The sequence below is a fragment of the Hypanus sabinus genome, chromosome 10 (genome assembly GCF_030144855.1).
Source record: "Hypanus sabinus isolate sHypSab1 chromosome 10, sHypSab1.hap1, whole genome shotgun sequence".
In the NCBI taxonomy this organism is placed as follows: Eukaryota; Metazoa; Chordata; class Chondrichthyes; order Myliobatiformes; family Dasyatidae; genus Hypanus; species Hypanus sabinus.
Genome location: NC_082715.1, coordinates 69,098,461 through 69,122,952, shown reverse-complemented (window position 1 = coordinate 69,122,952; position 24,492 = coordinate 69,098,461). Strand labels below are relative to the sequence as shown.

Below are 24,492 nucleotides of genomic sequence, written 5' to 3'. Positions count from 1 at the left end.
TTGTCAGAGGCTGTTAGAGTTGCACACCATTTGGAGCACTTTATAGGTACTGGGAGCTAATCCCCACTACCACCCCCGGCTATGTCAGAGATAGTTTTTCTGTTTTAGTTACACAGAGTGGTATGTGAACATGTTGCCAGGTTTGGTAGGAGCAGATACATCAGATTCAGATTTATTGCATATACATTGAAACACCAGTGAAATGCATCGCTTGTTAACAACTAACACAAACTAAGGATGTACTGGGGGCAGCCCACAAGTGTCACCATATATTTTGGCATCAACATAGCATTTTCACGATGCTCGTCAGAACAACAGAGAACACAACCAGCAAAACAACAACAAAACAAGCCCCTTTCCTCCCTCCCATCCACACACAGACAATCCTCCAACCTCCAGACTTTGACCATCAGGCTTCAAATTAGGGACATTTCAGAGACTCTTTGATGAAAGAAAAATGGTGGGCTACAGGAGGGAAAGGTTAGATTGTTGTTAGAGTAGGTTAAAATATCAGCACAACATCAAGGGCCAAATGAACTGTGCTGTAAATGTTCTCCGTCACATCTGTACTGTCCAAAGGAGGTTCACAAGAATGATTCTGGAAAGGAAAAGGTTAATGCTCGAGGAGAATTTTATGGCACTGGGCATGACGGCTGAAAAAGCCAAGTCATTGTTTATCACTAAAGCAAAGGTTGATAGGTTCTTGATTAGTAAAAATATCAAAGGTTACATGGATTTGAGTGGGATAATAAATCAGCCATGATGGAATGGCTCAATTCTGCTTCTAAGTCTGTCTAACGGTCTACAGTTCACATGACTGATGGTGACTGGGACCTACGTTCCTTCAACACACATCTAATGGAGAGAACAGGGCATGACCTTGAAAACTTTGATAGGCTTCTATAGATGTGTAGTGAAAAGTATATTGACTGGCTGCATCAGTCTAGTATGAAAACACCAATACCCTTGAATAGAAATTCCCACAAAAAGTAGTGGGTACAGCTCGGTCCATCACGAGTAAAGCCCTCCCTTCCATTGAGCACCATCTACAAAGGATGATGTCGCAGGAAAGCCCCAGCACATAGGACAAGTTCGCTTCTCACTGTTGCCATCAAGAGGAGTCACAGGAGCTTCAGGATTCACATCACGAGGTTCGGGAGCAGTTATTATCCCTCAACCATCAGGCTCTTAAACTGAAAGGGATAACTTCACTCATCTTCAATTGCCTCATTATTGAGATGTTCCCAAAACCTATGGACTCACTTTCAGGAACTCTTGATCCCATGTTCTTGATATTTATTATTACTACTTCATTTTGTATTTGCCCAGTCTGTTGCCTTTTGCACTCGAGTTGAACACCCAAGTTGCTGCAGTCTTTCATTGATTCTATTACAAATCCACAAGAAAATGAATCTCAAGGTTTAATATGGTGACATATGTATATTGATAATAAACTTGCTTTGAACTTTGATGGCACTACAGTTGATCTGATCTTACTTTTTCTTTCTAGGGGAGTGCATCACGATGTCTAAGCCCAAGCTGTATTATTCCAATGGAAGAGGGAAAATGGAGTCTGTTCGTTGGCTTTTGGCAGCCGCAGGAGTAGAGGTTGTGTACTAGATATGTAGAGAAAAGTTCATTACATACATTTGTCCGGGAAGATTTGTACTCATGACTGACAAAATCTAACTTATGAAGGGTAATAAAACAGCTGCATTTTTGCCTCTCTACCATGTGGACAGAGGAATGGATGGCCCATTAAACCACCTGCTTCTGCTGAACCACTTCCATTTAAACTCCAAATTGATCAATGTCTGATTTGAATGAACTCAGTAATAAAACCACCAGAGCAGAGAATTCCAGAGACTCACCACACTGTGGGTGAGAAAGAGCTGCCCTCATCTCTGTCCTAAATGGCCAGTCACATTTTCTTCAAAGTACTCACTGCTCTCAGATTCCTCATTTACGGTTAAATATCCTTCCTACACCCACCCCAGTGGCCTTAAAAGAACATTCTAAGTTTCTGTGAGATCTCACTATTTTCCTGAACACAGGACAGTACAGGCCCCATCAATTCAACATCACCTCACACAGCAAACCTGCCTTTCCTGGAACTAGTCCAGTAAATCTTTCACAGTACTCTCCCTGTGCTAGGACCTCATTTAAGAGAGTTACTTGTTCATGATACTCCAAGTTCGGACATACTATTACAGGACACCCACTCCTGTGCTCAACCCTTCTAAAGGCCTATTTACCTTCCCAATTGGTTGCTATAGCTGCTGGAGTTTCTGTGACTTGCATACCAGCACACCAGGGACTCTTTGAAGATTGTCCTCTCTCTCCACTAGTTAGCAAAGACTCTGCTTTTCTGCTACTTTCCACAGCGGATGACTTCATTCCCCTCAATCCAACACAACACATATTAGATACCATGCAAGATTTCCCACTTAGTTTATTGTGGTCAGCAAACTGGCCAATTTCTCCCAAGCGAAACAGGATGGATCCGAAAAGATAAGGGGAAGATTGAGAGAGGTTACAAATAAATACTGACCTCAGTCACTTACATCAATTCAGCCACCAAGCTGCATCCTCATGAAGTACAGATCCCAAATGAGGTTATTGTTCCACACAAACTATCTGTATTCTCTTTGGGCACTAGAATCATCCATGTTACCAGGAAGGAAGCAATGAAATGAACCAGAAAGTACAATCACTCTGCAATCAGATCCTGAGTAGAATCAGCTGTTGACAGAGATGATTCCTTAATTTGCAATTCATTAAGTTCAGATCCTGCTCCCCACCCCCTCATCAACACTGCCTTGAACTGTTGCAGGACAAAGATAATTCACACCAACATTTTTTAAAAACTGATAAGAATGTCAAGGTTAATGTTGAGATACCTTGGGTTATGAAGGCTTTTCCCTATGCAATAGAGACAGAATGTGTTTGGTATCTTGGTCTCTCATGGCTGCAAGAAGTGAGATGGGTGGGGGGGAGGGAAGGCAACTGAAATGGTGCCAGGTACTTAATGTTACATCAGATAGATTGGGGTAATTCTGAAGATATCAGCTCCCAGAACCCACCAGAACTGGCTCTTGGCATTTTAACCACATTGAATCAATGTACAGAACACGCTCTCCTTGTTTGTTATGGTTCCTGATAAAAGTAATTGCAATTCTCAAATTGCCTGACAGTCAAAATCACCCTTTTCCGCTTCAAGCTTGCTTGGCCTGCCATGACAGTTCCAGTCGATTATTTATCACATATACATTGAAACATACAGTGAAATATTTCTGAGGGTGTTGGTTGTTAACATAACTGTCAGAATGTGTTGCCACACGTTCTGGCACCATTGTAGCAGCCCACAGTGCTCAGCAGAACAACAAAAGCAGTTACAACAACAGGGAAATGAACTCCTTTCCCACCCAACTACCTAATCACCCAAACACACACACACAGGCGTGCCTCCAATCCCAGGAGAGTCCAATTCTGGACCTCCACTCTCTGCAGTAAACTTGCAGACTCGCTAACATTGGTTTCCAACCTCCAGTCCCTGGCTCAGACTCACAAACTCCATTTCTTGGTCCAAACTCGCAGAGCTTCTTGTTTGCCCTAATTCAGGTTAATGTCCCAGTACTGATGGCACATCAGGTGGATCGTTGGTGAAAATAGATTACAAATGTTTGGCAATGTATGCTTTAGATTTCAATTCTGACCACATTCTATATCACTCAGGAAAGAGTGAATATGCCATAGTAGCAGCCAATACAGGCTCCCCCAGAGGGTGATACAGGTTCTTCCAGGGATTTTTATAGGTTCCCCCAAGGGGTGTTTGCAATTTCTCTCAGCTCTCTGACTTTTGGTGTATGACCCTTCTGCATCTGACAACACCTTATGAACACAGAGCAGCACAGCACGGTCCAGCCCCTACAACCCACAGTGTTGTGCCAACCTTCTGACCTAATCTTAAAATCAAACTCTTCCCTCCCTCCTATCCCTGCACCTTTCTGTCATCTACATGTCTATCAAAAAGTTTCTTAAATATCTCTAATGCATCTTCCTCTATCATCACCCTGGCATGGTCTTTCACACTCCCGACCACTCTCTGTGTAAAAGCTTTGACACCCTCCTTGTCCTTGCCCCCAATCACCTTAAAATTATGCCCCACTCATATTGACCAGTTCAACTGTAGGAAAACATTGCTGGCTATCCAATCCATCTATGTCTCTTACCATCACCCAACCTCAGTAGAAAAAGCCTGCTTGCGCTGACTCTACCCATACCCCTCAAAGTTCTGTACACCTGGCTTCGAGCCACAAGTCCTATATTTGTTGACTGGGTGAGGTAAAAAAATGTTGAACTTTGGATAACATCAGATAAAGTGTACATAAATCTGTAAAGGGGAAAGAAAAATGCCACACCTCCTTTCACTAGCAGCTAACTCTGCAATTATAGAATTCTCCAATACCTTCTCATTACGTACTCCAGAATTAAAAAGTTTATTTGTTCTTGGGCTTGCTCTGGTTTCCTCCCACAGTTCAAAGACATACCTGTTAGTAGGTAAATTGATCATTGTAAAATCATTCTGGGGTAAATAGTGGTTGCTGGGCAGTACAGCTTGTTGCGGCAGAAAGGCCTGTCACATTCTTTATCTCTAAATAACCATATAACCATATAACAATCACAGCACGGAAACAGGCCATCTTGGCCCTCCTAGTCCGTGCCGAACCCTTAATCTCACCTAGTCCCACCTACCTGCACTCAGCCCATAACCCTCCACTCCTTTCCTGTCCATATACCTATCCAATTTTACCTTAAATGACACAACTGAACTGGCCTCTACTACTTCTGCAGGAAGCTCATTCAACACAGCTATCACTCTTTGAGTAAAGAAATACCCCCTCGTGTTTCCCTTAAACTTCTGCCCCCTAACTCTCAAATCATGTCCTCTAGTTTGAATCTCCCCTACTCTCAATGGAAACAGCCTGTTCACGTCAACTCTATCTATCCCTCTCAAAATTTTAAATACCTCGATCAAATCCCCCCTCAACCTTCTACGCTCCAATGAATAGAGAACTAACTTGTTCAACCTTTCTCTGTAACTTAATTGCTGAAACCCAGGTAACATCCTAGTAAATCGTCTCTGCACTCTCTCTAATTTATTGATATCTTTCCTATAATTCGGTGACCAGAACTGCACACAATATTCCAAATTTGGCCTTACCAATGCCTTGTACAACTTTAGCATTACATCCCAACTTCTGTACTCAATGCTTTGATTTATAAAGGCCAGCATTCCAAAAGCCCTCTTCACCACCCTATCTACATGAGACTCTACTTTCAGGGAACTATGCACAGTTATTCCTAGATCTCTCTGTTCCTCTGCATTCCTCAATGCCCTACCATTTACTCTGTATGTTCTATTTGGATTATTCCTGCCAAAATGTAGAACCTCACACTTCTCAGCATTAAACTCCAGCCAACGTTCAGCCCATTCTTCTAACTGGCATAAATCTCCCTGCAAGCTTTGAAAACCCACCTCATTATCCACAACACCTCCTACCTCCTACCTTAGTATCATCGGCATACTTACTAATCCAATTTACCACCCCATCATCCAGATCATTTATGTATATTACAAACAACATTGGGCCCAAAACAGATCCCTGAGGCACCCCGCTAGTCACCAGCCTCCATCCCGATAAACAATTATCCACCACTACTCTCTGGCATCTCCCATCTAGCCACTGTTGAATCCATTTTATTACTCCAGCATTAATACCTAACGACTGAACCTTCTTAACCAACCTTCCATGTGGAACTTTGTCAAAGGCTTTGCTGAAGTCCATATAGACTACATCCACTGCCTTACCCTCGTCAACATTCCTCGTAACTTCTTCAAAAAATTCAATAAGGTTTGTCAAACATGACCTTCCACGCACAAATCCATGCTGGCTACTTCTAATCAGATCCCGTCTATCCAGATAATTATAAATACTATCTCTAAGAATACTTTCCATTAATTTACCCACCACTGATGTCAAACTGACAGGTCTATAATTGCTAGGCTTCCTTCTAGAACCCTTTTTAAACAATGGAACCACATGAGCAATACGCCAATCCTCCGGCACAATCCCCGTTTCTAATGACATATTAAAGATCTCTGTCAGCGCTCCTGCTATTTCTACACAAACTTCAAAATAAACAAAATAAAAATTTGGTGTTAGGACAAATAAATGATTGAAATCCAGGCAATGAACAGGGAATAATTCAGAGTTAGAACAAAGTTTATTATCACTGACATATGTCTTGAAATTTGTTATTCAGCAGCTGTACAGTGCAATACATAAAATATGCTATAAATTATAATAAGAAATATGTTAAAAAATATATAAGTAGTGCAAAAAGAGAAAAAATGTGAGGTAGTGTTAATGGACTGTTCAGAAATGTGATGCAGAGAGGAAGAAGTTGTTCCTAAAACACTGAGTGTGTGTCTTCAGCCTCCTGTATCTCCTTGCTGATGGTAGTAATGAGAAGAAGGCATGTCTTGGGGATCCTTTAGGAGGCATTGCATTTTGAAGGTATAGATGGAGAATTTTACCCTTATGCTGTTGTATGGCTTCAGAAATGCAGGTCAAAAACACTTACCAAATAGGTTTAAATTTGGAGGGTATTTTTGCCAGTTTTAGATACTTGGATTGAAAGTTCAATGTTGTCAATAAGTATCTCTGGTGGAGAAATCACTTGAAACAGGTTGGACAGAGAAATGAACAACAGCATGTTTGGGATGTTTTAACAAATGTCTTTTGTTGATTATTCATTTCAGTTTGATGAAGTATTCATCGAGACCAGGAAACAGTATGAGCAGCTGCTGAAAGGTAAATAATGAGCTTCATGGGCTGGGAATGGGTATGCTCAGTGGCCAAGTCTAAATCACTTGTCCATTTGGTATTTCTGTGGATTGTATACACAAGACTACAGAACTGTTAAGTTTGAAACATAGGAGACTGCAGATGGTGGAACTGGAGCAACACACAAGATGGTGGAGGAACTCAGGCAGCATCTCTAAAAAAACAGGTCTCAACCCAAAGGCCCTATCCTCCACAGATGCAGCCTGGCCCACTGAGTTTCTCCATAATTTGTGTGTTACTTCAGCTGCTGAATCTGCAGCATCCTATCTTCTCTTAGACAATTTGGGAGCCAAGCAAGATTAGCTTTTGCAGTGCCATCCAAAATTTGAACCATTTCTGGCTTTTCATTTCTACATTTGTTAGTGGACTGGAGTGAAAACCTTTCCAAAGTTCAGGAGGATATTTTGTTTTAACATTACATGAAGTGGTTTCACAATTTTGGCTGTAGCCAGATTTTTTGCAGTCTTCATTGGTGTAACACATACAAAATGCTGGAGGAACTCATAAAGTCAGACAGCATCTATGGAAAGAAATAACACGTTCGACGTTTCAAGACAAGACCTTTCATCAGGACAACTGAAACATTTACTCTTTATTCTTCTCCACAGATGCTGCCTAACCTGAGGAATTCCTCCATTATTTTGATAAGATTCAAGATTGCTTAGTGTAATTTACAGTACATATCTGTAAAGCAGAATGAAATAGTTGTCACTCCAGTTCCAATGTAGCACAAGAATAACACAATAAGATAAAGAATGCGATAAATACACAAGATAGTGTATATACATATAGTAGGCACAGGAGAGTCTGTACATAAGGTGACTGACAGGAAATGATAAAGCAGTGGGGCTTTCCAGTATCTGCAGAATCACTTGTGTCTTTATTGGTGTGTCCTTTTAGTGTGAATTTGAAGTTAGTTGGTCCCGAATACATTTGTCTCTGTTCCTCTTGACAGATGGATTTCTGCTGTTCGAACAGGTCCCAATGGTTGAGGTGGATGGGATGAAACTGGTGCAGACCAATGCAATCTTGAACTACTTTGCAGCAAAGTACAATCTCCTTGGAAAGGACATCCATGAACGAGCACTGTATGTCAATGCTGTACAATTCATTCCCTCCACTTGAGAATGTGATCATTTTCTTTCCAGTTCAGCTTCTAAACTTGCTCCAAGACACATGAGAGCTTGAGAATGCAGTGTAGATGAATAATATTTGAGTCCGAAGGTACTACTTTGACATTAAATCTTTCTGTCATTTATTCTACCATGAAATGTGATATCATTTATTGCCCAATTCTGAGAGGACTAGATTCTGAAAACAAGGATGTAGTGTTGAGGCTTTATAAGATATTGGTTCAAGTGCACTTGGAGTATTGTGAGCAGTTCTGGGCCCCATTTCTAAGAAAAGATGTACTGGCATTGGAGGGGACTCAAAGGAGGTTGATAAAAATTACCCCACGAATGTAAGAGTTAATGTATGACAAGTATCTGATGGCTCTAGGCCTTTACATACTGGAGTTTAGGAGGGATCTCACTGAAGCCTATTGAATATTGAAAGGCCTAGATACAGTGGATGTGGAGAGGATGTTTTCTATAGTAGGGAAGTCTAGAATCAGACAGCACAGCCTCAGAATCAAGGGACATCCCTTTAAAACAGAGATTAGGAGGTATTTCTTTATCAAGAAGATGGTGAATCTGTTTAGGTCATTGTCGCAGATAGCTGTGGAGGCCAATTCATTGGGTATTTTTCAAGAAGAGGTAGAAGGATTCTTGATTAGTCAGGCCATCAAAGATTAAAGGGAGAAGGCAGTAGAATGGGGTTGAGAGGGATAATAAATCAGCTGTGATGGAAAGGTGAAGTAAACTCAATCGGTCGAATGGCCTAATTCTGCTTCTATGTCATGTGATCATATGGTAATATTCCCCCTTATGTGTCTATCGCAATGAAAAAATAAATTGTGTTGAGCTATAGGAAGTCTTCCTTGGGAATATTCCACAAAGAGCCAAACTACGTAAATTCTGTGAGAACACCATGAAGAAAGATGAGAGGGTGGACAGGCGAGGACTTTACTCCATAGAATTTAAGGAGACTGGGGGTGGGGGGGGGGGTGACCTTTGAGAAGTGTATAAAATCACAAAGAGCATAAAATGCACACTGTCTTTTTTCCCCAGAGTGGTGGAGTCTAAAACTAGAGGGCATAGTTTAAGGTGAGAGGGGAGAAATGTAACAGACCCAAGGGAAAAACTATCATACAGAGGGTGGCATGCTTGTGGCACAAGCTGCTGGAGGAAGTGTTTGAGGCAGGTACATTCACATTTAAAAGGCATTTGGACAGTTGTGTGGATGGGAAGGATTTAGACAGATAAAGGCTAAATGTGATAGCCTCATGGATGATAGTAAAATGGAAAGCTAGGTAGGAGAGAAAGGTTAAAGTTATCTTCGAGTAGATTAAAAGGTTGGCACAGCATTGTAATGTTTCATGTTTTGTATTCTGTTCAAATTCATTGATAGACCTTTCAGTGAATCACCTCCAAGTCTCAGGGAAAACATCGCCAACCCTTCCCAGTGAACACTCAGCATGAATGTCAACATCCAAAATTTTATTTTTAATTGAGCCCAGAGGGTGCACAATACTCCAGTGTTCCCACCTGGCTTCACATTGTTTAATTTCTTGTGAACTCAATGCCTCAAATTATATTCCTCAGCTTTGTGTTATTAACTGCTCAGGCAACCAATAACGCTGGGTTTATGGTTCACCGGTGTTCCAGATTTACTTGCCCTTTTACCCATTCATTTAGTATTTTGTTTAACAGTTAACCAAGTGAAAGACAATAAATGAGAGACGCCAACTCCAACCACTAATGTTCTTCTGAAAGGAATCTAAAGAGCATTCATGAATACTGATAACAAAAGCATTGGTAACTGGGTGAGCATTACATTGTAATATGTGCTCCTTATAAGATTGAATGTGTGAGCATGTACTTAAAGAAGTTTCGCCTTGTCCTATTCAGGAGCACGTGTTGGCTTTGGAGAGGGTCCAAAGCAGGTTATGAAACTGAGTCTGGGAATGAAAGTTAACATTGACAAATCTGCAGATGCTGGAAATTCAAACAACACACACAAAATGGTGGTGGAACACAGCCGGCCAGGCAGCATCTATAAGGAGAAGCACTGACGAAGGGTCTCGGCCCGAAACGTCGACAGTGCTTCTCCTTATAGATGCTGCCTGGCCTGTTGTGTTCCACCAGCATTTTGTGTGTTGTTTTAACCTGTATACAGAGTGTTTCATTGCTCTGGGCCTGTACTCGTTGAGGATTGAGGGGGATCTCATTGAAACCTGTCAAATATCGAAAGGCCCAGCTAAAGAATGTTTGAATGGTTCCTATGGCGAGGGAGTCTAGGACCAGAGGGCACAGCCTCAGAATAAAAGGACATCCATTTAGAGATGAGGAGGATTTTTTTTTTAGTCAGAGAGTGATAAATCTGTGGGAATTCATTGCCCCAGACAGTTGTGGAGGCCAGGTCATTGAGTGTATTTAAAGCAGAGGATGATAGGTTCTTGATTAATCAGGTCATCAAAGCTTACAGGAAGAAGGCAGGAGAATGGGGTTGAGAGGGATAATAAATCAGCCATGGTGGAATAGCACAGCAGACTCATTCTGCTGATTGGCCTAATGTGGCTCCGGTGTCTTATGGTCTTATGATCTATGATGCCTTATTAAGTGGTGCGGTAGCATAGCACTTAATGTAATGCTTTACCGTGCCAGTGACCTGGCTTCTCTGCCGTCTCTGTCTGTAAGGAGTTTGTGCGTTCTCACCATGATTCTCCAGGTGCCCCAGATTCCTCCAATATTCAAAAGGCATACAGGTTGTGGTTAGTAAGTTACAGGCATTCTATGCTGCTTTCAGAAGCATGGTGACACTTGCGGGCTGCCCCCAGCACATCCTTGGGCCGTGTTGTTCATTGATGCAAAATGCCACTCTTCACGGATGTATATGTAACAAATCTAGAGTAGCCGTTAGTATAGCGTTTTATAGCTCCAACGACCCAGGTTCAGTTCCCACTGCTGTTTGCAAGGAGTTTGGATGTTCTCTATGCAACTGAGTAGGTTTATTTCCCGAGTGCTCCTGTTTCCTTCCACGTTCCAAAGACACGTGGGTTACTAGATTAATTGGTCACACGGGTGTAATTGGGTGGCTCCGGCTTGTTCGGTCAGAAGGACCTGTAACCATGCTGAATCTCTAATTAAAAATTATATATATAAAATTAAAAACAAACAATCTTAATCTTCACCTTTCTGGTTAGCACTCTGAAACTTCAGTACTGCGACCGGGAACTCAGGCAGTCTTAGTTGTCTCTTTCCTATTTGCAGGATTGACATGTACTCAGAAGGAGCTAAAGATCTGATGATTTTTCTGATGAAGCACCCCTTCCTTTCGGCTGCAGAGAAGGACAACAACCTCACCCAGATGGAAACAAAGGCCAAAACCAGATACTTCCCTGCATTTGAGAAGGTATTCCACTGCTCCAGCGGGGGAGCAAAACATTGCTGTCAATAGTGATTGGGATGTAGTAAGAGAACGGGGAGTTTACCAAGGGATGTAACCTTACCTCAAGTATGTGATGGGAGAATGTGGAGTTTATCAAGGGAACATGACCTTACCTCAGTGTGTGATGGGAGAATGTGGAGTTTATCAAGGGAACATGACCATGCCTCAGTGTGTGATGGGAGAATGTGGAGTTTATCAAGGGAACATGACCATGCCTCAGTGTGTGATGGGAGAATGTGGAGTTTATCAAGGGAACATGACCATGCCTCAGTGTGTGATGGGAGAATGTGGAGTTTATCAAGGGAACATGACCTTGCCTCAGTGTGTGATGGGAGAATGTGGAGTTTATCAAGGGAACATGACCGTGCCTCAGTGTGTGATGGGAGAATGTGGAGTTTATCAAGGGAACATGACCTTGCCTCAGTGTGTGATGGGAGAATGTGGAGTTTATCAAGGGAACATGACCATGCCTCAGTGTGTGATGGGAGAATGTGGAGTTTATCAAGGGAACATGACCTTGCCTCAGTGTGTGATGGGAGAATGAGTTTATCAAGGGAACATGACCTTGCCTCAGTGTGTGATGGGAGAATGTGGAGTTTATCAAGGGAACATGACCTTGCCTCAGTGTGTGATGGGAGAATGTGGAGTTTATCAAGGGTACATGACCTTACCTCAAGTATGTGATGGGAGACAGCGGAGTTTATCAAGGGAACATGACCTTGCCTCAGTGTGTGATGGGAGAATGTGGAGTTTATCAAGGGAACATGACCTTACCTCAGTCTGTGATGGGAGAATGTGGAGTTTATCAAGGGAACATGACCTTGCCTCAGTGTGTGATGGGAGACTGTGGAGTTTATCAAGGGAACATGACCTTGCCTCAGTGTGTGATGGGAGACTGTGGAGTTTATCAAGGGAACATGACCTTGCCTCAGTGTGTGATGGGAGACTGTGGAGTTTATCAAGGGAACATGACCTTGCCTCAGTGTGTGATGGGAGACTGTGGAGTTTATCAAGGGAACATGACCTTACCTCAGAGTGTGATGGGAGAATGAGTTTATCAAGGGAACATGACCTTGCCTCAGTGTGTGATGGGAGAATGTGGAGTTTATCAAGGGAACATGACCATGCCTCAGTGTGTGATGGGAGAATGTGGAGTTTATCAAGGGAACATGACCTTGCCTCAGTGTGTGATGGGAGAATGTGGAGTTTATCAAGGGAACATGACCTTACCTCAGTGTGTGATGGGAGAATGTGGAGTTTAACAAGGGAACATGACCTTGCCTCAGTGTGTGATGGGAGAATGTGGAGTTTATCAAGGGAACATGACCTTGCCTCAGTGGGTGATGGGAGAATGTGGAGTTTATCAAGGGAACATGACCTTGCCTCAGTGTGTGATGGGAGAATGTGGAGTTTATCAAGGGAACATGACCTTGCCTCAGTGTGTGATGGGAGAATGTGGAGTTCAGCAAGGGAACATGACCTTGCCTCAGTCTGTGATGGGAGAATGTGGAGTTTATCAAGGGAACATGACCTTGCCTCAGTGTGTGATGGGAGAATGTGGAGTTTATCAAGGGAACATGACCATGCCTCAGTGTGTGATGGGAGAATGTGGAGTTTATCAAGGGAACATGACCTTACCTCAGTGTGTGATGGGAGAATGTGGAGTTTATCAAGGGTACATGACCTTGCCTCAGTGTGTGATGGGAGAATGTGGAGTTTATCAAGGGAACATGACCTTGCCTCAGTGTGTGATGGGAGAATATGGAGTTTATCAAGGGAACATGACCATGCCTCAGTGTGTGATGGGAGAATGTGGAGTTTATCAAGGGAACATTACCATGCCTCAGTGTGTGATGGGAGAATGTGGAGTTTATCAAGGGAACATGACCTTGCCTCAGTGTGTGATGGGAGAATGTGGAGTTTATCAAGGGTACATGACCTTACCTCAAGTATGTGATGGGAGAATGTGTTTATCAAGGGAACATGACCTTGCCTCAGTGTGTGATGGGAGAATGTGGAGTTTATCAAGGGAACATGACCTTGCCTCAGTGTGTGATGGGAGAATGTGGAGTTTATCAAGGGAACATGACCTTACCTCAAGTATGTGATGGGAGAATGTGGAGTTTATCAAGGGAACATGACCTTGCCTCAGTGTGTGATGGGAGAATGTGGAGTTTATCAAGGGAACATGACCTTGCCTCAGTGTGTGATGGGAGAATGTGGAGTTTATCAAGGGAACATGACCTTGCCTCAGTCTGTGATGGGAGAATGTGAAGTTTATCAAGGGAACATGTCCTTACCTCAGTCTGTGATGGGAGAATGTGGAGTTCAGCAAGGGTATGTGAGTTTGCTATTGGTGTGTAATGGGGATGATGTGCGAAATAGGTGGGACAGCAAGCAGAGTGCACCCAGTTCAAACCCTGCAGACAGCAAAGAGGAGGGTGTAACAGGAAAAGTCTGGCCAAAGGAAGATATGATTTCATCCCTACACTCTCCAGCACCCGCCCCAGCCTCCATCACTGTTTCTGCCCTATCACCCACATATCCCTCACACTGGGCCCCTTCCCTCACTGTTCCCTTCTGCCCACCCCACCTCTCTCCATTTGAATCTTGCTTCACTTTGGTCTCCTAACAGATTCCACCACCTGCACCCATCTGTCACCTCCACCCATCACTTCCCAGTCCCTATAACTATTCACACCTTCCCCTCCTCCATCTGCTCATTATCCTCCTCACCTGGGTCCATCCATCACCTCCCAGTTCTTGCTCCACCACGTCTCACCTCTTTACACAGACTATCTCCCCTCCATCTTTAAGTCCTGATGAAGGGTGTTGACCGGAAATGTCGACGGTCTGTTTCCTCCACAGATGCTGCCTGACCTACCGAGTTCCTCCAGCATCTTGCTCAATGACTGTGATTTCATTAATGTCCCAAGTTCCAGCAGACAACATGGTCTCATGAGTCCACTGTTGCCCCGATGTAGATTCAACTCCACCTCCCTATCACCACCTGCAAACGCAGCGACCAGACCCAACACCTGAATTCCAGAGGCAATTAATCTTGCAAGCAGCAGAGCGAAATGATGGTGACATTTAAGAAGCCTTCAGATGGGTTCATGAATGTACAGGGATGGAGGGATATGGACCATCTGCAGGCAGAAGAGATTTAGATTAACAAGGTCCGAAGGGTCCGTTTCCGTGTTGTTCCACGTGCTATGTTAAAGCAACAAGAAAGAAGCCAAAAATGTGAACAAATAGTAACACTTCCCAACAGAGCATACCATCGATTTACATTCAGTGGTCACTTTATGAGGTACACCTATTATTTAATGCGTGTCTAATCAGCAAATCATGTGGGGGCAACCCAATGCAAAAAAAGCCCACAGACATGGTCAAGAGGTTCAGTTGTTGTTTAGACCAAACATCAGAAAGGGGGGAAAATGTGATCTCAGTGACTTTGGCTGTGAACCACCCCGTGAACACTATCCCTCTGTTCCTCATTGGCACTATTTATTTATCTTTTGGACAACCTTTTTCTCCAGAATCCATTTCTCCCTTCTCAGGAATGCCTTTATGAGATGCAGTCCACTACTGGCATTATCACTGCTCCATGTGACCCTGGAATAAGGACACATTCTACCCTGGAGAATAGCAAAGCCTGCAGGGTATTCTGAGCTGCAGTACAGATTCAGATTGATTTATTATATGTACATTGAAACATATAATGAAATGTGTTGTTTGTATTAACAACCAAAACACCTAAGGATGTGCTGAGGGCAGCCCACATGTGAGGCCATTATATCATCTTTGTGATGGCTGACAGGACAACACAGAACACAACAAAACACAAGAAGCAACAAAGCAACAGCAAAACAAGCCCCTTTCTTCTCCTTCATATACGCACGTACGCACACACACTCACCCCTCCAACTCTAGGACAAGGCTCTGGGCTTCCTGTCTCCAAACTGCAGACTTCATTGCATTAAATAATAGGTGTACCTCATAAAGTGACCACTGAATGTAAATCAATGGTATGCTCTGTTGGGAAGTGTTACTATTTGTTCACATTTTTGGCTTGTTTCTTGTTGCTTTAACATAGCATGTGGAACAACATGGAATTCTGATCGATCTTCAGGCTTTGACACAAAGGTTGGTGGTGTTGTGGATAGTGTAGAGGATTGTCAAAGATTGCAGAGAGACATTGATAGGATGCAGAAGTGGGCTGAGAAGTGGCAGATGGAGTTCAACCCGGAGAAGTGTGAGGTGGGACACTTTGGAAGGATAAACTCCAAGGCAGAGTACAAAGTAAATGGCAGGATACTTGCTAGTGTGGAGGAGCAGAGGGATCTCGGGGGACATGTCCACAGATCCCTGAAAGTTGCCTCACTGGTAGATAGGGTAGTTAAGAAAGCTTATGGGGTGTTAGCTTTCATAAGTCGAGGGATAGCGTTTATAGACACGATGTAATGATGCAGCTCTATAAAACTCTAGTTAGGCCACACTTGGAGTTCTGTGTCCAGTTCTGTTCACCTCACTATAGGAAGGATGTGGAAGCATTGGAAAGGGTACAGAGGAGACATACCCAGATGCTGCCTGGTTTAGAGAGTATGGATTATAATCAGAGATTAAGGGAGATAGGGCTTTACTCTTTGGAGAAGAGGAGAATGAGAGGAGACATGATAGAGGTGTACAAGATATTAAGAGGAATAGACAGAGTGGACAGCCATTGCCTCTTCCCCAGGGCACCACTGCTCAGTACAAGAGGGCATGGCTTTAAGGTAAGGGGTGGGAAGTTCAAGGGGGATATTAGAGGAATGTCCTTCACTCAGAGAGTGGTTGGTGCGTGAAATGTACTGCCTGAGTCAGTGGTGGAGGCAGATAACACTAGTGAAGTTTAAGAGACTACTAAACTGGTATATGGAGGAATTTAAGGTGGGGGGGGGGTTATATGGGAGGCAGGGTTTGAGGGTCGGCACAACATTGTGGGCTGAATGGCCAGTAATGTGCAGTACTATTCTATGTTGATCTTTGGTATTGACCCACAGATTATCTGAATAAAGGACCCTGAACTCAAGGCTTGAACTTCAGACATGGACTGACCAGTCTCATGTTTCCTTGATCTATTAACAGGATCCACCAACCTGGGACAGCTCAATACCCACTAATGTTCTTTGTCACACATCCACTTCCTTGGCATCCAAATGTGTAGTGTGTAACGTATTATGTGAGTATTCGTAGGTCAGAATGTGTATGATGTCAGAGAGCGGGGTTTTTGTAAAATGGAAGTCTGGTGAATAAACGTGTGTTTAATTCTGCGGTGTCCAAGTCACATTAACACTATATGGTGTCAGAAGAAAGTGAAAAGGAAAGGAAGAGAAGACAAGTAAAAAGATGTCACAGTTACAGCCACCATGGAGTTTAAGCCTACGAAGTAATATTGCTGAGAATTGGAAGGTATGGCTCCAGCAGTTTGAGCTGTTTTGTACCGTTAGTGGCATAGATGACAAGACGGTGAAAGTGCAATGTGCTACGTTTCTGCAAGTGGCTGGAGCAGAGGCAATAAAGGCTTGCAACACGTTTGTCTTCCAAGAGGGTGAGCGATGTAAAATTGAAGTGTTGAATAAAAAGTTTCAAGATTACTGCGAGCTGAGAAAAAACCTACCGTACATTCGACACATTTTTTTACGAGGGCTCAAGGACCGACAGAGACTTTAGACGCCTACGTAACAGATCTGAAGAACAAAGCAAAAAACTGAGTTCAGACAACTGCATGATTCTTTAATACGTGACAGGATTGTATGTGGCATCCAAGATGATCACGTGAGAGGCAGGCTGTTGAGAGAGGCGGGGCTTACATTGGAAAAAGCGATTGATATGTGCCGTGCTAGCCAGATCACGTCGAGTCAGGCTAAAATGCTTAATGAAGAGACTGAAGTATACATAATAAAAGCTGTGAAAACTGACAAGAGTAGGACAAAGCCAGCTCCACAGGATAATCAAAAGGAAGTTAACTGCAATAGATGTGGTTATAAACATGGATACAGAAAATGTCCAGCCTTTGGTAAGACATGCAAATTATGCAGAAAGAAAAATCAGTTTTCAAAGATGTGCAAATCGCAGGAGCAAGCAAGGAAAATGCATGCTGTGGAACAGAGTGAGTGCAACAGTGACATGTTCATTGGAACAATTGAAGTGGAACAGGAGGTATGCATTAAGAATATTGATAATGCAGAGATGGATGTTGAAGATGAATGGACTCAAGATCTGATAATAAACAGGAGGAATGTGACATTTAAGCTTGACACTGGGGCGAAGTGCAATGTAATGTCAGCAGAAACAGTTAACTCACTGGACATCAGAGGAAAACTTGGAAAATCTACCTGTAAGCTTGTTGGATATTTTGGCCACAAGACAGTATCATTGGTAAAGAAAACACCTGTGTGTATGTAGGACAAAAACACACAAAATCTCACAAAAAGTGTGAGATTGTGCAACAGCATGTTTCAGCAATACTAGGCAGAGCAACATGCATAGAGCTAGGCCTGGTGAAGTGAATCTATGGTGTTGAGAAAGGAAATGACTTTCTCAAAGACTTTGCTGACTTATTTTCTGCACTAGGATGTTTACCAGGGAAACACCATATCCAGATTGATCCAACTGTTGCACTAGTCGTGCATGCGTTGGAGAATATATTGACTAATTGCATGATGGCCTGGTATGGAAATACCAATATGATTGAACAGAAGAGCCTACAAAGAGTAGTGGATGCAGCCCAGTCCATCACAGGTAAAGCCCTTCCCACCATTGAGCATATCTACATAGAGTGATATCACAATCATCAAGGACTCACATCATCCAGGCCATGCTGCCATCAGGAAGGAAGCAGAGGAGCCTCAGAACCCACCAGGTTCAGGAATAGTTATTACTCCTCACCCATCAGGGCATTGATCAAGAGGGAATAACTTCACTCACCCCATCACTGAATTGATCTCACAAACTATGGACTCACTTTAAAGAAATATTCGTCTCATGGTCTCAATATATATTACTTGTTTGTTTATTTATTTATTATTGTTATTGATTCTTTTTGTATTTGGAGTTTGTTGTCTTTTGTACATCAGTTGTTTGTCCATCCTGTTGGGTGCCATCTTTCATTGATTCTATTGTGTATCTTTGTATTGTTACGTACTCGTGACACATGACAGTGGTACCCTTGTCACATGACTGGGGTTGAAGCTGTACTGGACTTGAGGTAATGGTCTTGTGATGGTGGAGTGATGTTATTTTTCCACCAGTAGAGATCATGTGACAGGTTTTTTTTTTACAGGTTATAAAAGGAAGACCCCACCCTGTGAGGAGGGGCAGTTCATGGCTGGATTTGCCAAGTTGACTTCATGCCACTGCGTGATTTAATGTGATGACACAGTTTAGTTGAAGGATGAAGTTTTTATCTAATGCTTAAAGTTTAAAAGGTCATTGCCAGCAGTTTCTATACAATACTGCTAGTTGAGAATCAGTGGAGAGTGAAGATCAGAGTTCGGGAGTTAAAGATCGAGGAGAATTGATTTTCGATGGTGATACGGGTTCGACCTTGTTTAATCCTTATTCAGAAGGAATTCGTTGAACGTTCTCGTGTTAATCTCTGCGGGATAGCAGAAAAGATTTGAGGACAGTGTGATAAAGGCAAGTTCAGTGCCTTTAAGCCGTTAAGTTTCTTAAATTCTTCGTGGGAAAAAGTTCGACTTCGGGGACTGAAGCAAAGCGACGTGAAAGAGAATTTAAATCGTCTTGAAAAGTCTCTCCCTTAAATGGACTGTGAGCATTTCGAACTTTTGGCAATACTACTTTAAAGAACTGTTTTTGCAACATTGCTTTAAGAACTGTTTGAGCTGCATCACTTTGGGAACTGTTTAAGCTGCCGCACAGCAGCTGATTTCCGGTTACGTTAGTGTTTGTTTACTTTTGGGGGGGTTTGTTTTCAGTGTTTAATAAACGTGTTAAATGTTATGTAAACCCTTGCCTAACTCATATATTTATTGTTGCCTGGATATGTAACATAAATATGGGGGCTCATCCGGGATTGGATCGTTTGAGTTTAAATGCTTGCTAACTTTTGATTCGGTGTTTTGGAAAAGGGGAATACTCGATTCTTTTGTTTGATTGGCATGTGAGTGGTATTCGGCAACAATGAATATTGATGAGTTTCTGGTTTTGCCAGATGCGGAGTTGTTAGCGAAGGCGAAAAAAAACTGAGGTGTCTGTGATAGCTAGTAAATTGCAACTTAAAGGGATTTTGCAGGCTACTTCTAAGGCTGTTATACAGAGAAAAATCGCGTCACTCTATGTGGATTCGGGTGTTTTTGATTAATCGATTTTACGGTCGTTTCCATTAAGTAATCTGGAGATGCAGTTGCAAATCGAACAAATGAGGTTGGAACAAAGTAAAGCAGAATTGGAGTGTTGTAAATTGGAGGCTGATCAGAAGAAAAGGGAATTTGAATATGCAATGTCGGAATTAAGGTCTGGGAATCAGTCTTCTGGTTCTAGAAAACCGTTTGTTGCTAGTCAAGAAATTAAATTGGTCCCTCAATTTAGTGAAACAGAAGTGGAAAGATATTTTCAACATTTTGAAACTATTGCTCGGATGTCAGAGTGGCCGAGAGATAAATGGCCAGTGTTGTTACAGAGTGTAATTAAAGGTAAAGCACAACAAGATTACATAGCTTTAACTGCTATGCAAGCACTTGATTATGATACTGTGAAAATTCATATTCTGAAAGCATACGAATTAGTCCCAGAAGCTTATAGGGAAAGATTCAGAAGTTTGAAAAAGTCTGTGGAAAAAACTTATGTGGAATTTGCCTATGATATAGCTGTGTGTTTTGAGAGATGGGTTTCTTCTAAAAATGTAAATGGGAACTATGATACATTGAGAGAGCTGGTTTTAATGGAGGAATTTAAAAGAAGCATTCCTGTTGAAGTAAGGACCTACTTAAATGAGAGGGATACTGATAAATTGCAGGACTGTGCTAGATTAGCTGATGAGTATGTTTTAATCCATAAGAATAAATTTCCTCAGGGCAGAATTTTTAAGAGGAAAATTAACATGGAGACTCAAGGTAAATCAGAAATTAAATCAGAAGTTAATGAGAAAGGTAAGGAGGAGGGAAAACCTGTGAAGGAAAGACAGTTTGGTCTTAATTGTAACTATTGTAAGAAGCCTGGCCATGTAATAGCTAACTGTTTCAGATTGAAAAAGAAGAAGGAAGCAGTTCCAGATGCTTGTGTGCAACATACTGAAGCACCTGTAAAGTTACAGGGTTTGATAAACACAAATGAGACTTTGTTAGAGTCTGACCAAGTTAAAAAGGGATATGATCATTTTATAACTGAAGGGTTTGTATCCTTGAAAGAAGGATCTACTCTGGTGCCAATAAAAATCCTTAGGAATACTGGAGCTTCTCAATCACTGTTGTTAGTGTGTTGAAGTTTAATGAAGAGTATGATACTGGTGAGGTAAATTACATAAGAGGTGTTGGGAGTGATTTTATGCCTGTACATTTACATAAAGTAAATTAAAAGTCAGGGTTAGTTACAGGATTTGTTAAAGTAGGATTACAGCATAGCTTACCTGTGAAGGGTAATTCTTTATTGTTAGGTAATGACTTGGCAGGTGGTCAAGTTTTTCCTGAAGTGCATTTGGCAATGGAGTCAGAGGAACCAGAGTTGAATTCTAACACAGATTCTTCCTGTGTTGTGACTCGAGCTATGGCTAAAAAGATTGATGCGCAGAATGAGGTTGTTACTCAGGACTGTTCAACTCAGGATTCGAGTTTTGAGGATGTGTCAGAGACTTTCTTTCCTTCGTTGTTTGAACAAGATTCTTGGAGGAAGTCTGACTATGAAGATTTATCTCTGTCTCGGAAGGAGATGATAGCAGAGCAGAATAGAGACTCTGAGATTATAAAATTAAGAGAGCAAGCTTTACTAGGTAGTGAAATTGAGAAGGTGCCAGTCGGATATTACTTGGAAAGAGGAGTGTTGATGAGGAAGTGGAGATCGCCTACAATTCCTGCAAGTGAGGATTGGAATGTTGTTTACCAGGTAGTTGTCCCGAAAGTTTATTGAAATGAGATTTTGACTTTAGTTCATAGTGTGCCTTTAGGTGGACATCAAGGGGTAAGGAAAACTGTGGACAAGATTTTAAAACATTTTTACTGGCCTGGTCTAAGAAAAGATGTGGCGATGTTGTGTAAAACGTGCCATACTTGTCAAATTGTGGGTAAACCAAATCAGGTTACACCAGTAGCTCCATTACAACCTATTTCAGCATTTGGTGAACCATTTTCTAAAGTTATTGTAGATTGTGTTGGTCCATTACCAAGGACAAAAACTGGTTATCAGTATTTGTTGACTATCATGTGTACTTCGTCTAGGTTTCCAGAGGCAGTACCACTTAGGAATATAAAAGCTAAAACTGTGACAAAGGCCCTTATAAAATTCTTTACTTATTTTGGATTACCTAAGGAGATACAAATTGATCAAGGCAGTAATTTTATGTCTAGATTGTTTCAACAGATAGTTTATAAATTGGGAGCTAAGCAAATCACTTCATCTGCATACCCTCTAGAGTCGCAAGGTGCCTTGGAGAGGTTTTATTCTACCCTCAAGAATAAGATTAGGACATATTGTGTGGAAAATGAAAGTGACTGGGCTGAGGGTATAAACTTACTTTTATTTGCAGTAAGGGAATTGGTACAGGAATCTTTAGGTTTTAGTCCATTTGAACTTGTGTTTGGGCATAGAATTAGAGGACCTTTAGCTTTATTGAAAGAACAGTGGATTAGTAAGGAAGTACACACTAATTTGTTGGACTATGTTTTGAAATTTGCCAAGTAAAATTTAAAGTTGGCTCAGGAGAAAATGAAGACTTGGTATGATAAAGAAGCTAGGATGAGGATGTTTAAGCCAGGAGATAAGGTGTTGGTTCTTTTCCCAGTGCAGACAAGTCCTTTACAAGCTAAGTTTCATGGTCCTTATGAAATTGTGTCTAAAATCAATATGGATTACGTGATAAAAACTCCAGATCATAGAAGGTCAACACAACTTTGCCATATAAATATGATAAAACCATATTATGAGAAACAATCTGATACTGTGACTGTTGTGGTTAGTGAGAATGAGTTTGATTTAACTAGGAACATGATAGATAATTCATCTGAATTTCATTCTAAATTCAACATTGTTTCTGTTAGGTTACCAAATTCAACCATTCTGGAAAATATTGATGAGAAATTAGCACATTTATAGCTAGAGCAGAAACAGCAGATGAAGGAATTAATTTTTAAATATAACGAGTTGTTTCCAGATGTTCGGAGAAGGACTACTATAGCTTCACATGATGTAGATGTTGGAGATGCCAAACCTATTAAACAACATCCATATAGGATGAACATAGAAAAATGTGAACTTGCTGAGAAAGAAATTGGATATATGTTAGAGAATAATATTATTAGAAATTCTAACTCGAATTGGAGTTTACCATATATTATGGTGCCAAAACCAGATGGTAGTATTAGGATTTGTACGGACTATAGGAAGGTGAATGCTGTAACGAAAACAGATGCATATCCAATTCCTAGAGTAGATGATTGTGTAGATAAAGTTGGAAAAGCAAAGTTCCTTACAAAGATTGATTTATTGAAAGGGTATTGGTGTGTTCCATTAACGGACAGAGGTAGAGAGATTTCTGCATTTGTAACTCCATCTGGGTTATATGAGTATAATGTTCTTCCATTTGGGATGAAGAATGCCCCAGGTACTTTCCAGGGGATGATTAACTCTGTGATTCAGGGATTGAAAGATACTGATGCTTATATTGATGATTTAGTGACAGGAAATGATACTTGGGAAGCACACATTATTGCGGTGGAGAAATTGTTTGAAAGGCTTTCAAAAGCTAACTTAACTATTAATTTAGCTAAGAGTGAATTTGGACATGCCACTGTGACTTACCTTGGTTATGTTATGGGTCAAGGTAAGGTAGCTCCTGTTCAGGCAAAAGTTTGGGCAATTTTAGAGATTGCCACTCCAATGGGGAAAAAAACTCTCAGAAGATTCTTGGGAATGGTAGGATATTATCGAAAATTTTGTAAGAATTTTGCTAATGTTGCCCTTCCATTTACTAACCTTCTGCAGAAGAATGTGAAGTTTGTGTGAACAGTGCCTTGTCAAGAAGCATTTGAAAAATTGAAAACAATGATATGTCAACAACCTGTGCTTAAGGCACCTGACTTTGAAAAACCTTTTTCATTAGCTGTAGATGCTAATGATGAGGCTGCAGGAGCAGTATTAATGCAAAGGAATGAGGGTGATGAGGTTGATCATCCAGTAGCTTACTTTTCTAAGAAATTTAATAAGCATTAAAGAAACTATTCGACAATAGAGAAAGAATTGTTATCTCTTGTTTTAGCTTTGGAATATTTTGAGGTATATGTTGGTACAACTCAAAAAACACTTATTGTTTACACTGATCATAATCTGTTACTTTTTCTGAGTAAGGTGAAAAACAAAAACAGAAGATTATTAAATTGGAGTTTGATGTTACAAGAGTACAATATTGTGATAACATATTAAAGGTAAAGATAATGTGGCTGCTGATTGTCTATCTCGATGTTGAATGTACAATGCAATTTTTTTTAGAGTGGTTTTTTTTCAATTGTAACCTACTGTATTGTGAGTTGTAAGCTGTTATATAATGGTATTGTATGTTATGTATGTTATAAAATTTATACATTTGTTTTTCTTGTAAGCAATTGTTAAAATTTTTTGTTCTTGTCAGACCAAAAATGTTTTTTTTTGGAGGGAGGTGTTACGTACTCGTGACACGTGATAGTGGTACCCTTGTCACGTGACTGGGGTTGAAGCTGTACTGGACTTGAGGTAATGGTCTTGTGGTGATGGAATGATGTCATTTTCCCGCCAGTAGAGATCATGTGACAGGTTTTTTTTTACAGGTTATAAAAGGAAG

At 41.4% G+C, this 24,492-nt stretch overlaps 3 protein-coding genes across 6 annotated transcripts in view; 2 read left to right on the top strand and 1 right to left on the bottom strand.

Annotated features, from left to right (window-relative positions):
- The window catches only part of LOC132400735 (glutathione S-transferase A4-like), a 35,276-nt gene that overhangs the window by 5,726 nt on the left and 5,058 nt on the right, over window positions 1-24,492 (top strand). The window contains exons 2-5 of the mRNA XM_059982035.1: window positions 1,511-1,608; window positions 6,827-6,878; window positions 7,867-7,999; window positions 11,285-11,426. Of these exons, the coding sequence (XP_059838018.1) occupies window positions 1,525-1,608; window positions 6,827-6,878; window positions 7,867-7,999; window positions 11,285-11,426 (411 nt within the window). The 5' untranslated portion in view covers window positions 1,511-1,524. The remainder of the gene's footprint in view (window positions 1-1,510; window positions 1,609-6,826; window positions 6,879-7,866; window positions 8,000-11,284; window positions 11,427-24,492) is intronic.
- LOC132400733 (mucin-3A-like) lies at window positions 11,435-14,732 on the bottom strand. Of its 4 annotated transcripts, none has more exons than XR_009514347.1 (4): window positions 13,763-14,732; window positions 12,535-13,100; window positions 12,027-12,486; window positions 11,435-11,978 (listed from the first exon to the last, which is right to left on the bottom strand). XR_009514347.1 is itself a non-coding variant. In XM_059982031.1 (4 exons), the coding sequence occupies exons 1-4, from the start codon at window positions 13,943-13,945 to the stop codon at window positions 11,525-11,527; spliced, it is 1,509 nt and encodes a 502-aa protein (XP_059838014.1). In that variant the 5' UTR covers window positions 13,946-14,732; the 3' UTR covers window positions 11,435-11,524. The 4 variants fall into 4 exon arrangements, 3 of the variants coding, with proteins under 3 accessions (XP_059838014.1, XP_059838015.1, XP_059838016.1); XM_059982031.1 differs by having other exon boundaries at window positions 12,181-12,486; XM_059982032.1 differs by having other exon boundaries at window positions 11,435-12,486.
- LOC132400734 (uncharacterized) lies at window positions 14,730-24,177 on the top strand. The gene is made up of 2 exons (XM_059982034.1): window positions 14,730-16,686; window positions 18,790-24,177. The coding sequence occupies exon 2, from the start codon at window positions 19,867-19,869 to the stop codon at window positions 20,947-20,949; it is 1,083 nt and encodes a 360-aa protein (XP_059838017.1). The 5' UTR covers window positions 14,730-16,686; window positions 18,790-19,866; the 3' UTR covers window positions 20,950-24,177.

Excerpts from the sequence above, each read along its gene's own strand:
- LOC132400734 (XM_059982034.1), top strand. The coding sequence starts at position 19,867 with ATGCAGTTGCAAATCGAACAAATGAGGTTGGAACAAAGTAAAGCAGAA.
- LOC132400733 (XM_059982031.1), bottom strand. The coding sequence starts at position 13,945 with ATGAAATCATATCTTCCTTTGGCCAGACTTTTCCTGTTACACCCTCCT. Across the intron at positions 13,101-13,762 it reads TTCTCCCATCACAGACTGAG|GTAAGGTCATGTTCCCTTGA; the intron begins GTAAGGACATGT and ends TCACACACTGAG. Across the intron at positions 11,979-12,180 it reads CCATCACACACTGAGGCAAG|GTCATGTTCCCTTGATAAAC; the intron begins GTCATGTTCCCT and ends CACTGAGGCAAG.